Source organism: Triticum dicoccoides, chromosome 2B, assembly GCF_002162155.2.
Source record: "Triticum dicoccoides isolate Atlit2015 ecotype Zavitan chromosome 2B, WEW_v2.0, whole genome shotgun sequence".
Lineage (NCBI taxonomy): Eukaryota > Viridiplantae > Streptophyta > Magnoliopsida > Poales > Poaceae > Triticum > Triticum dicoccoides.
The window spans coordinates 542,984,189-542,996,715 of record NC_041383.1 but is presented as its reverse complement, the minus strand read 5'-3'; the positions used below and the strand labels follow the sequence as shown (position 1 = coordinate 542,996,715).

Here is a 12,527-nt window from a genome sequence, read left to right as displayed (position 1 = left end):
CAGAGAGGCAACATCGATCGGCTTCAGTTAGCAGCAGTAGCGAAGGAATCAATCGCTCGGGTTCAGTAACGTGTAGCCTGCAATGCAATCGCTCGGGTTCAGTTAGAGCCCAACTCCTCGCTCGGGTTCAGTTAGAGCCAACGCCTCGCACACACGCGCGTACGTGTACGAGAGAAACGCGCATCGCTCGACCCCCGACCACCCACCGTAACCGGGAACTCCCCAAAATTTTCCTCGCCCTCGCTTCTACCACGGTTTTTTCCGTCATGGACGGCCCAAAGAATGCCATGCAGCTGCGTCTCCGGCCCGCCCAAGACGAAAAGCCCATTTTCTGTCATGATTTTTTGTCATAGAAGTAGGAGCCCACCACATCTATGATGATACCAGGTTTTGTCACAATTATCGTCATAGAAGTTGTTGGGGAACGTAGTAATTTCAAAAAAAATCCTACGCACACGCAAGATCATGGTGATGCATAGAAATGAGAGGGGAGAGTGTTGTCCACGTACCCTCATAGACCGAAAGCGGAAGCATTAAGACAACGCGGTTTATGTAGTCGTACGTCTTCACGATCCGACCGATCCAAGCACCGAACGTATGGCACCTCCGAGTTCAGCACACGTTCAGCTCGATGACGATCCCCGGACTCCGATCCAGTAGGGTGTCGGGGATGAGTTCCGTCAACACAACGGCATGGTGACGATGATGATGTTCTACCGATGCAGGGCTTCGCCTAAGCACCGCTACGATATGACTGAGGTGGAATATGGTGGAGGGGGGCACCGCACACGGCTAAGGAATGATCACGAAGATCAACTTGTGTGTCTAGAGGTGCCCCCCTGCCCCCGTATATAAAGGAGCAAGGGGGGAGGCTGGCCGGCCCTAGTGGGCGCGCCAAGGAGGGGGGAGTCCTCCTCCTAGTGGGAGTAGGACTCCCCTTTCCTAGTCCAACTAGGAAGGAGGAAGGGGGAAGGAAAGAGAGGGAGAGGGAGAGGGAAAGAGGGGTCGCGCCCCCCTCCCCTTCTCCAATTCGGACTCCCCATGGGAGGGGGCGCGCCACCTCCTGGGCTGCTGCCCTCTCTCTCCCCTCAGGCCCACTAAGGCCCAATACTTCCCCGGGGGGTTCCGGTTACCCCTCCGACACTCCGGTTTTCTCCGAAATCACCCGGAACACTTCCGGTGTCCGAATATAGTCGTCCAATATATCAATCTTTATGTCTCAACCATTTCGAGACTCCTCGTCATGTCCGTGATCACATCCGGGACTCCGAACAACCTTCGGTACATCAAAACTTCTAAACTCATAATAAAACTGTCATCGTAACGTTAAGCGTGCGGACCCTACGGGTTCGAGAACTATGTAGACATGACCTAGAACTATTTCCGGTCAATAACCAATAGCGGAACCTGGATGCTCATATTGGCTCCTACATATTCTACTAAGATCTTTATTGGTCAAAGCGCATAACAACATACGTTATTCCCTTTGTCATCGGTATGTTACTTGCCCGAGATTCGATCGTCGGTATCCAATACCTAGTTCAATCTCGTTACCGGTAAGTCTCTTTACTCGTTACGTAATGCATCATTCCGTAACCAACTCATTGGCCACATTGCTTGCAAGGCTTATAGTGATGTGCATTACCGAGAGGGCCCAGAGATACCTCTCCGACAATCGGAGTGACAAAACCTAATCTCGAAATACGCCAACTCAACATGTACCTTTGGAGACACCTGTAGAGCTCCTTTATAATCACCCAGTTACGTTGTGACGTTTGGTAGCACACAAAGTGTTCCTCCGATAAACGGGAGTTGCATAATCTCATAGTTGCAGGAACTTTGTATAAGTCATGAAGAAAGCAATAGCAACATACTAAATGATCAAGTGCTAGGCTTACGGAATGGGTCAAGTCAATCACATAATTCTCATAATGATGTGATCTCGTTTAATCAAATGACAACACATGTCTATGGTTAGGAAACATAACCATCTTTGATTAATGAGCTAGTCAAGTAGAGGCACACTAGTGACATTATGTTTCTTTATGTATTCACACATGTATTATGTTTCCGGTTAATACAATTCTAGCATGAATAATAAACATTTATCATGATATGAGGAAATAAATAATAACTTTATTATTGCCTCTAGGGCATATTTCCTTCAGAAGTGTCATATGTATGATAGAAAATAAATTCCTTCGGCCCAAAATGTCACGGATGTGTCTTTTTTTTGTAGTGATAGGATAGTTCTATGGGACGAACTCACCGGTAGTGACAACATAATGAATGAGTTGGCTCACCAATTACGTAGGTCTGGGTGGCCTGAAAGGACCTATGAGGAGGTATGTAAAGAACTTCTTAGGTTGCATGCAAGGTGGAAGAATATAGTGGAGCCAAAGAGTGAAACTTTCAAAAGGACTGCAGAAGAACATCCATTTTTATGGACTGAGGAGAGCGAGGATGAAGATGATATCTTCATGCCGCCGCTTCCGGGTTCTACATCGTCAAAGGGCAAGAGTTCTGCATCGTCTAGGGGCAAGAGTACTGCATCCTCGAAGAGCAAGAATTCTGCATCGTCCAAGGGTAAGAGTTCTGCATCCTCGAAGGGAAAGAGTTCTGCATCGGCGGAGGATGACGATGATGCCTTCATGTAGTTTTTAAGCTGTATTCCAGTTCTACCGTTTAATTCAGATGTACTTGCATTATTAGTTTGTACTCTCTTATTGTAGTGCATTATGTTCTATCTTAATTTCATTTTGTAGTTGTTGCACGATGTTCGATATTAGTGGAGGGAAAGAAAATGCCACTACTTTATTCTAAAACTATATTTTTCCCATTATGACACGGTACAACTGAAAATAAGATACGTCGTAGGAATAAAGCTACATTTAACTCCTGAAATAACGCTACATTGAAGTGCAGAAATAAATATACAAATGGTTGCGAAATTTAAAATACTACCACAGGAATCTACTGAGTCCAGCGTGGATATTTTCCTTTTCCATCGCCAGCTTCTTCTGCTGCCTTGGCCTCACGAGCCCTTTCTTTCTTTCTCTGCCTCTCCGCCTCACGAGCCTCCTTTCGCTGTCGTTCCTGCTCCTCCATGCAACGAGCCTCTTCCCTGTTTTTCTTTCCTAAATCCTAAAAAAAACGGTGTTGCTCCGCATAGTATTCTTTTAACTCGTCGTCGCATCCTATGAGGCAAAAGTAGCAAAAGTAGGACTGATTCCCGGGCGAAAGAACCAAAATTAGGCATCAGCGTCCATATCCCCACGCGGAAATCACGCTCTTGGGTGCTGTCACCTCACCCGCAGCAGCAATTTTCAAAGCATGGGAATGAGCGCCATTTGCCACAGTGTTCATGTCGGCCACAATGCAGGGAATCAGCGCCGTATGCGGGATTAGGCGCATGCAGCAGCCGGCCGCCTGTGCTAGTGGCGGCAGGGCCCGCGCCTTGGCCCGCGAGCAGCAGCAGCTGTCGGCCAGCAGTGTCGGGCAAGGGAGGCCACCTCAGGCAGTGGCGGCGTGGCCCACTGGCGGGGCCCGCGCACAGCAGGGCCTGTCGCCCAGCCAGCGACCGCACCAGGGGTGGCCGCCTCCGGCGGTGGCGGCAGGGCCCACCTGGCCTGCACCGTTCCGTCGCGCGCGTGATGCACTGTGCAGAAGCCGTTCGGCTGGGTGGCCGCCTCCTGCGGTGGCGGTAGGGCCCGCCGCCTCCTGGCGTGGCGGCAGGTGCCACGTGTCGCCTGCCGGGCCTGCCGCCACCGCTAAGGGGGTCCTTTTTGTCAAATTGATCTACATGTAGTCTTTTTTGGCAATTCATCTCGGCAGGGGGGTCCTTTTGGACAAAAAATATCTACCACCCATCACCGCCAACGGAGCTCTTGCTCTTTGGTTCTTGGTGCACTCATGCCGGCAATGCAGAAACAATATTGTTGCATCTCAGTCATACAGTCGCTTTTTGAGTAGTTTGGATTGCTTACCACATGTGTCACATGATAGTCATACGGTCGCTTTGACTCAACAATATTCGACGTGAACACGCAACGACGACAACATATATAACCAGGCACAGAACACACCGCCATTGATACAAGTTCGTGATTCATGTATGCTATTGTCCATCCAGTTCTTTCTAAGACTCCCGTCGCGAGCCAGGCACGGCGGGGCGCAGCCGTAGAGCCATACTAAAAGGGGCGCCACCGATGTGTCATCGTGCAGTACCAAAGCCGGCGGGTGGTCTTACGACACAGAACATGGTCATGTTGTAGATACCGCAAGTGCATGTCAAGTTTGATAAATCGCTGTAGGCTACATGAAGTAAAGCGTATAAACTGTAAACATACATCGTGCATTCTTCTGGGGCGGAATTCTGCATCTCCGCCTCAATCTGGGATGGATGGGAAGAATAACGGAGCCTCGGAGGCAGGGCGAGTGCCCGCCGGGCGGGCGCCGATGGCCCGAGGCTGGCTCTGAGTGGGTTAAATCCACCGAGTCCCTCCATCGCGCCTACCGCAGCCAACGACGGCCGTGACTCAGAAGCAGCTCAGACGCCGCCGCCGCCGCCACTGTCAGCATCGGCACTCTTTGTCTCGTGGCCCTCAGACGTAGCTTCTGCCCGCGCGCTGCCAACCCTGAAAACTGCTGGGGGGTTGTGACTGATTGGCAAGGGGGAAGAGCCGAAAAGGAAAGGAGAAAGAGGAGGAGGAGCAAGAAGAACAAGCTGACAGGTGGGACCCACACGTCGGTGTGATAGACAAGCTGGCCCCAGCTGGCGCAGTAAACTGGACTACCCACCTGCATTTCTTCACGCCGCCCATCTCACCGCCGCCGCCGTGCACCGCGGAGCTGAGCCGAGCGAACGAGCCCCTCCCACTCCGCACCAGTTCCCCCAGCTCTCCCTACCATCTCACGCACGCCGGCCGTCCACCTCGCCGTTTCGGTCCCCGCATGGTCCGACACCTCTGGTCCCCGCGCGCTTCGCCGGAGACTCGCCGCGGTAGGTTCTCCTTCTCCCCATCTGAACTGCTTTATCCCTTTTACTTTCCGGCCACCGCGTTTCGTGTTTAGTTTGGGTGCCGCCGCGGTGAGGCCTTCAGCGGGGAGGCTGCGAGGGTATCGACTTGGGAACATGGCATATACAATGGTTCTTACCCAATTACTCCCATCTACCATGATTCCACCTTGATGTTCGACGAATCTACCGATGACTTTGTGAGATGACACTTCTTTTTTCTTTTCAATGAAAAAGGTAACGTATCTGTATGCCACATTTTATCGATCACTGGTGCTATCAAGCTACTATCGAATATTAATCGGTGGAGATTATAGGGATTTCTCAGTTACAATCTATATAGTCATTGATATACCACCTAAAGCAATTCATCAAAAATATTTGGTCTATCACCTATTGCCTATGTATCTCGCTATGTTTGGCTATTTAGTTTTCAGAGCTATGACCGACTAATCCAACACCGCTGCTCCGTTGCTTCTTGGCATATCTCCTAGCCCAGAAAGCATAGTTGATGAGTGCCACCAGCTCGAAGGCTGCCAGTAAAAAGAAGAAACGATCAAGGCGTGTCCTGTTGAAGTCTGCTCCATCTAGCCACCCTCTTCCACCATCGCCGCGCCGTGACGCGTTGTTCGCCAGCTGTATGAAGGCACATGCTAACCAGGCTGCTATTCCTGCAATAATGGACTGCGCTGCCGGTGCTATCAGCTTCATTTCCGGAGATGACTCGCTCTTTATGAACTCAATCAGTCCGCTGAAGGATGTTGCATCCATGATGCTTAGCAGGAAAAATTGCAGCACCAACCAGAACACGGACATCGGGACACCTGCTCCTGTCGATGTTAGCCCATGCTGTTCTGCGACTGTCAGCCTTCTTGTTTCCACTAACGCCGCAAGGCATGCTGCTGCTACCCCGCACACTGAGCCAGCACCGATACTCTGCAGTGGGGTGATTCCGTGTGTGTGGCCTGTAAATCTTTGTAGCAGTGGCATCAATATCCGCCTGTAGCATGGTTGCATAAGCATGTGAAATGCTGTTGGGATTGCAATGAGAGAGGCGGAGGATATCTGGATCGCGCCTATCCCTTTGTCCATGGTGCTTCCGACTTGTATCGTTAGTGTCATTAGCAGTGTGAAGGGCAGGTAGATGAGCAAGCAGCTGATGAAGATTGGAAGCATTCGGGTGATGGCCTTTGTTAACTCCTCGATCTGAGTGGTGCTACAGAATGAAAATAAATTGTTACCTCCATCAAATATATTCTAGATTTTTCCAAGAATATGCTAAAAGGATTATAGTTGAGTACTTGAGTTAATATCACGATATTGCTACGTCCGGGCATTTCTTTTACTCTTTAAATTGTTGACATCCTAGGATGTAACACTTCTACTTATTTTCAGAAATATAAATGTACTAACAATTTTTTTGAAACGAGTAAATGTACTAATAATTAGCTAAACAGAAAGCAAGAGTTTGGGAATATTGACCACTAAGGAACTTACCCAGTGCTCTTGCTGTCAGATCTGCCTTCCCCATCAACACTATCCGCTGCTCCTATCTCCTGCAGCTCGATAACATCTATGGTAGCAACCTGCCTCTTCTTTGATGAAGTGACAAGAACCTGGAGAATATAACTTGAATGTTGAGAACCATTTGCATCTTCAGTTTTTCTTGTTTTTAACTTGATAGATGCAGGATGAGACACATTCAATTTTTGAAAATTAGCGTCTTGGTTCCTTTATTGCTTGATGAGTAACTAATATGCTAGTTAGGGATGGGACATGGTGACCTTTCAGGATTAAGATTATAAGAATGACTAATGCAGTGCATTGGGATCAAGCAAAATTCTGTTCGACCCTGTAAAACTTGGACCGGATAGTCTAGAATTGTGTTGTTCACTTGGAGTAGGATGAAGGAACGCTACATGAGACTAATGAGTACTGGAACCTTCATAATTAGCATGCATACTGTGCTCTGTATGAAGTTTTACCTGCAATATTCCCTTTAGAGGACTTCCATTAGGCTTCTGTGTTCTATAGAAAGGCAGTCCACTGGCTGCCACAAACAGCCCTACAAGTACAATAAGTGCAGATATCATAAAGCCAAGGGCCCAGCCCAAATTGTTCTCGATCCAGACTAAGAATACCAATCCCATGAGTGCTCCAACAGAGTTTGCAAACTTGATCCAGCTCAAGAACGTACTCTTGAGATGTGTTTCTTTTGGATCATCATTGCTGAACTGATCTCCACCAAGCAATGGTATGCAAGCGCGCATGCAGCCTTCTCCGATGGCAAACATCAATAAGCTCAAGTAGAGCAGTGTTAAGCTCCAACCTTTAGCTGACTCACAGTTGTTTGGTTCTTTGTTTATCTCACAATCCAGAGGATGTTGTGAAGGCAAGTATGCCTGCAATGCTAGCAACATATAGCCCTGCGTCGTTGAACAGAAAATGTTCAGAATTCAGGATTTCTCATCTACTTTCACAATCACAGTTATTAGATACCTAAATGATCTGATGGTAGTTACTTTAAGTATATGGGAGCATGATCATACACTGATACACATGGCCCAAATTGTCTAAGTTGTGGGCAAATTGCTCAATCAACAGGGGCTCACTCTCTTGAATTAGTCAGTTACTGAAACAAAATACTATCAACCCTTTGGTGCATGCTCTTATGTTTAGTGTCGTTATAGAAGACTAAAATTATGTCCAGTCTTGCACAATAACTACAGTAGTCAGTAGCAAAAAAGAAAGGAACTTAATTCTAGATAATATGCTTCACTACAGCAGCTATACTTCAACCTGGTAGCCGAAAAAAACTAAACAGGCCAAAGGGAAATATAAAGCGTCACAGTTTACTTGATAGTACCAAGATAATGAAGGCCATTAAAAGATTGCTACTTCATAATTAGGCTTGATTGACATTGCTCTTACAGGGAGTTTAATGGGTAAGAAGAATTACCAGGACTGCAAGGGGACTGAATACAAATATAGCGGTGGTTCGCCGGATATATATGCCAGAGATAAAGTTCATCAGGGCAGCAAAGAAGGACACTGCACCGACCAGATAGGTGATCACAGCTGAGGAGGTCACAATATCCAGATGTAGTGTCCTGTGGAAATAGGCCACAAGACTGAAGTTTGTGCTGCTGGGGCAACTTCGCAGCACGACCAAAACTGCAAGTGAACATAGAATCAGTTCCAACAAATTGTCTGACTCTGGTTCGAAATGCATGCAACTATATTATTTCAGTTTCAGAAAGAGAAACACACCATATTTTTCAGGTTAGGCCAAGCCATTAAATTCCTAAAACCCATGAGATTCACTCAGTTTTACCAGGCTGAGCTGTACATGGCCAACTGAAAGGTATATCAGGCTAGATCAAACACAGCTAGTCTGAATCCAGTTGGGCCTGACTTTGCTTGGCCAGAAACCTAGTTGCTGGTAACACCAAATGTCTTTTTCTCTGGAACATGCACATGGAGTGCATGTCATTTGCAAAGCCGCAACATGGAAAAGAAAGGGAAATAAACTAGGCTATCAAAAGAAAGACAGAGAAACGAAAAACAACCTATACACCTAACTAGCCCTTCTAGTGTGCTGCGTCAGGAGGCTGACTATGTTGTTGGCAGTTCTTCCAGATATTCGTTATACAGTTATGTTGCACATGCAGCATGCCGCTTTCAAGCAAAGGGTGGTTGTTCTCGAAGGTGGAACATTACAAATTGTTCATGCGGTGGAGATCGAGTCAAAATTCGAAGTGTCATATTTCTTGTTATATCCATGGTACGTACAAAATGTTGCAGCTGCACAGATGATCTTTACCAACATTTTTTATCTGATGTCGTGTATTTTCATCGTATTTCAATATTTTCCATGACAACGTATTTTTATTTTTGCTTGCTTGAGAGAAGCGTAAGAAAAGGAGAAAAGGATCATTGATTCTTGACCATGAGATTTCGTCAGAATTTCTCATGATTAGGCATGATCAATGAGGATTTGGCTGCTCTTTTAACTTACTCGCCCCCATGTTTGTTTAATGCTTAGAAGTCATAAACTATGTATTGAGATTTCGTTCGATATTCCTTTTCTTTTTTTGAATAGTTTGGATAGATGCATCTTTTCGCTAAGGCGGTAGGAGATCCTCTTTTTTGTGGGAGCACTGCTGTACACACGATAGTGTGCAGATGATTTTTAAACGACAACCCAATCAGTTCCGTCCATTGCATGGCAGCAGACCCAGCACACCACTAGATTGGCATCGTGTGCCTAGTATCATCGTCTGCACAGCAGTTCCGTTTTTGCAGGGGAGACGATAGGAGATCCTGTCAGCCACGTGTAATATATTGTACATGCCACCCTAGTTTAGTTGACTGCTACTCATGCACACACACAAAAAAGAAGAAGTCTACGAGATGAAACTTCTAGCTCCGGCGAGCTCTTAGCCCCGCCCCGTGAAACCATGCCTCCCCATGTTTTCTCCTCTACTTTGTTGTGTGTTCCTTAAGTCGCATGCTATGATGTGGCAAGTTCATATGTGCCAGCATGGATGAACCGTGCCACATAAGCAAGGGGGCTGCTTCAGATCGGGTAAGGAACCAAGTCTGCCCGGTTTAGAGAGATGATGGACCAAAGGTATATGAATAGAAAAGGATGAAGGACAAAGTTTTCTAGTATGTGAACAGTTGACGCACCAAAGACATACTTATCGATCCCTACACTTTGCGTGTCAGTTATGATAGAATGCTACCAAATCACTGGGCCTACATGCAAGGGCCATCTTCATCCAATGCAACAAGCACCTCTTCCTAGGTCCTCAGGTTGTTGCATCATCGATCCTTAGCCTGTTGTGTTATAACAAGAAGCATATAGAAGAACAGAAACAACGGAAGGCTGAGATAGCGTAGCAAATAACACATTCATGTGTCATAGAATCTCCAGCAGTGCGCAGTTTTATGTACCATGAGCTAAGACAAGTAGATAGAGAGTTCTCTAAAACAATCCCAAGTGCATCACACGGAACCATATGCATACATGCGCGCCCAGCTAAAGTATGACAGAAACAAGCTATATGCATGGTTAGTTGCTCACCGTAGAGGAAGATTGTAGCCTTGATGCCTCCATGCTTCCTTCGATCCGCAGCATTCCCTCTCCAATCTACACACCCTTCAAGCTCCATGAGTATATGCTAGCCCAAGCTAACCAGCATATGCTCCTCTACAGCCCTGGCTAGTTTATAACCCTCTCATATGCATGGATGGCACGACACAAACACACATTGCTCCTATATATTCTATGTAGAAGCTGCAAACTTATGGACAGTGTTCCTTGGAGGCACAAAACAAAAGACAAGCAAAGCACTCTAGATCATTCAGGTGATGCTTAAATCATTAAATGTGTGTCCAGGTGACGCCGCGTATAGACCGCGCGGCGGGGGATGTGGCGGGTGGTTTGTTTTATGAAGCCGAGATCCCGCAGATCATTTACCCTGTGGTTTGTCCTCTAGTTCCAGTTAAGATGGAGAACCAGCCCAGCCACCAGCCCCAGCTTGTCGATCGCTGGTACCATTGTATCAGATCTCTTGGCTACTTTGGACTTTGGAGTAGTCTCCCACGTCGATCGATCGATCAATGTTACTGTTTCTGTTCACGTCAAGCAGATCTTTTGTGGAACTAAAGATGCAACTAAGAATACTGAGAACTGGTAATTGATTAGCTGGCTACAATATGAAATTGCAGATATATCATTGTAGCTTGCAAATGCATTTTGTTTTGTCTTGAAAAGTCTTTTGCAAGTACATGCTGAAGAGATTTTGTGATATATTATCGTACACTTGCAGGGTTGCATCTGTTTACAGCTGCTTGTAGATACTTCCTCCGTTTCAAAATATAGTGTTTCCTCTATATCCGTGCTTCAAGTTTGACCATAAATTTAACCAACGAGACTGACTGCGGCGGGAGCAAAAGTTATACCAGTGAATTTGTATTTAAAAGAAGTTTTCAATTATATAATTTTTTCTCCTGCCGCAATCGGTTTCGTTGTTTAAATTTATGGTCAAAGTTGGACATCGGAAAACGCGGGTGCACTATATTTTGAAATGGAGGAAGTACTATATATTGGGTATGGCATGATGCAATTGATAAAGTTCTTTTATAGTAGCACATATAGGGGATGAGATGATGCACATGGCATTTGACCATCTGGTGTTTAAAGAACACCCTGCTGGCACAGGATCCTTCACAGTTTTAACAATGGTTTCGTGCCCTCCCTCAAACAAACAAAAAACAATGGTTTTGTGCCCTGTGCTAATCTTTTAGGCCAAGAAATGCACTGTTTGATCCATTAAATGCGTTTTTAGTCGATCCTATTTGTGTCAGAAGAAGATCATTTGACCTGGCGGTTCCTGTAAATTGGGGCAACAATTTAAAGATGTGCACAATTGCAGAAGACGCGCTTCTCCTAGAAGAGTTTCGGGAACGTTGGGAAAGAGCAGGGATACAATCTGAATCAGCACACCTTAACATACTACTACTACAGTACAAGAGAAGAATCAGTACAGTAGATGCCTGCTCTGCATGGGAACCTGAAGTACATGGAACAGTAGCGCAGCGCTCCAGAAAGTGCAACCTCTGGAATTGGATCCTCCATTCCAGATCATGAGCGAATCTGTGGTTGGATAGTTTGAGAGACCGTGGTATTCCCAGCCCATCAAGGTTCAAGTCTTGGTGCTCGCATTTATTTCAGGATTTTCGGCGATGCGCATTCAATGGTAGGAGATGTTCCTGTCGACGACAAGGTGCCTACGGCGACTTTGTAAATTTTAAAATGATATGTCGGCTCAGTCGAGTGAGTGTATGTGCGTGTATATAAGCGCTTGCGTCTATACTGTGTTAAAGAAAATCACGACGGTGGGCCCATCTATAGGATCGATTAATTCACGAAGTCAAAATGGATGGGGGCGGGCCGCCCCTGCGTGCCGTCACGTGCCTGGCTTGTGACGCTACGCAGAGCCGCACCAGAACCGCTCGCGGGCGGCCATGCGCATCGCCCGTGTCTTTCTGTTGAAAAACTCGTACCCGAGTGCGTACGCACGCACCGCAGCGCAGGCCGCCGTGCCGTGTCCAGGCGCGGGCGGCGCGGCGCGGAGCGCGCCAACCCGCGCGACACCCCGGGCTAGGAGGCAACAGTCCACTCCTCAAGCCATCGAGCGGCGCCACGTACCGCGGCTCGCCGCCGCCGCCGCGGATTGCCCGCGGGCGCAGCCGGCCGGGCGTCCGTCCCGAGGCGTGCGTGTCGTGTGCTTTCTCCCGTGTCTCACGTGGATCCATGCGCGGGCGGCCTTTGGAGGACCTGAGGAGCCACCTGACTTGCAGGGCGCCATATCGCTGCGGCTGTTAACCTACGTCCTGCGGCGTAGGCGCGCCCATGCTTTGATTCATCCTTCAGCCCGATCGGTTGTTTCAAGTCCAAGTGACCTACGTCGTCGTGAGTCCTCTGCTAACAGCCCCCCGG

General features: G+C 47.4%; 1 protein-coding gene and 1 long non-coding RNA gene across 2 annotated transcripts; one reads left to right on the top strand and one right to left on the bottom strand.

Annotated features, from left to right (window-relative positions):
- The first annotated feature begins 4,812 nt into the window (after window positions 1–4,812).
- LOC119364749 lies at window positions 4,813–6,443 on the top strand. The gene is made up of 2 exons (XR_005175077.1): window positions 4,813–5,002; window positions 5,512–6,443. It is a non-coding gene; the product is annotated as an uncharacterized LOC119364749 (long non-coding RNA).
- Window positions 5,215–11,200, bottom strand: LOC119364748 (protein NRT1/ PTR FAMILY 4.6-like). The gene is made up of 4 exons (XM_037630268.1): window positions 10,107–11,200; window positions 7,003–7,443; window positions 6,515–6,633; window positions 5,215–6,233 (listed from the first exon to the last, which is right to left on the bottom strand). The coding sequence occupies exons 1-4, from the start codon at window positions 10,158–10,160 to the stop codon at window positions 5,444–5,446; spliced, it is 1,404 nt and encodes a 467-aa protein (XP_037486165.1). The 5' UTR covers window positions 10,161–11,200; the 3' UTR covers window positions 5,215–5,443.
- Between the last annotated feature and the right edge of the window lie 1,327 nt (window positions 11,201–12,527).

Bases quoted from the DNA above. Each gene is read 5' to 3' on its own strand.
- LOC119364748 (XM_037630268.1), bottom strand. From the start codon at position 10,160: ATGCTGCGGATCGAAGGAAGCATGGAGGCATCAAGGCTACAATCTTCC. The intron at 7,444-10,106 runs GTGAGCAACTAA...TCAACGACGCAG, and splicing joins GGCTACAATCTTCCTCTACG to GGCTATATGTTGCTAGCATT. The intron at 6,634-7,002 runs GTAAAACTTCAT...TATATTCTCCAG, and splicing joins CTCTAAAGGGAATATTGCAG to GTTCTTGTCACTTCATCAAA.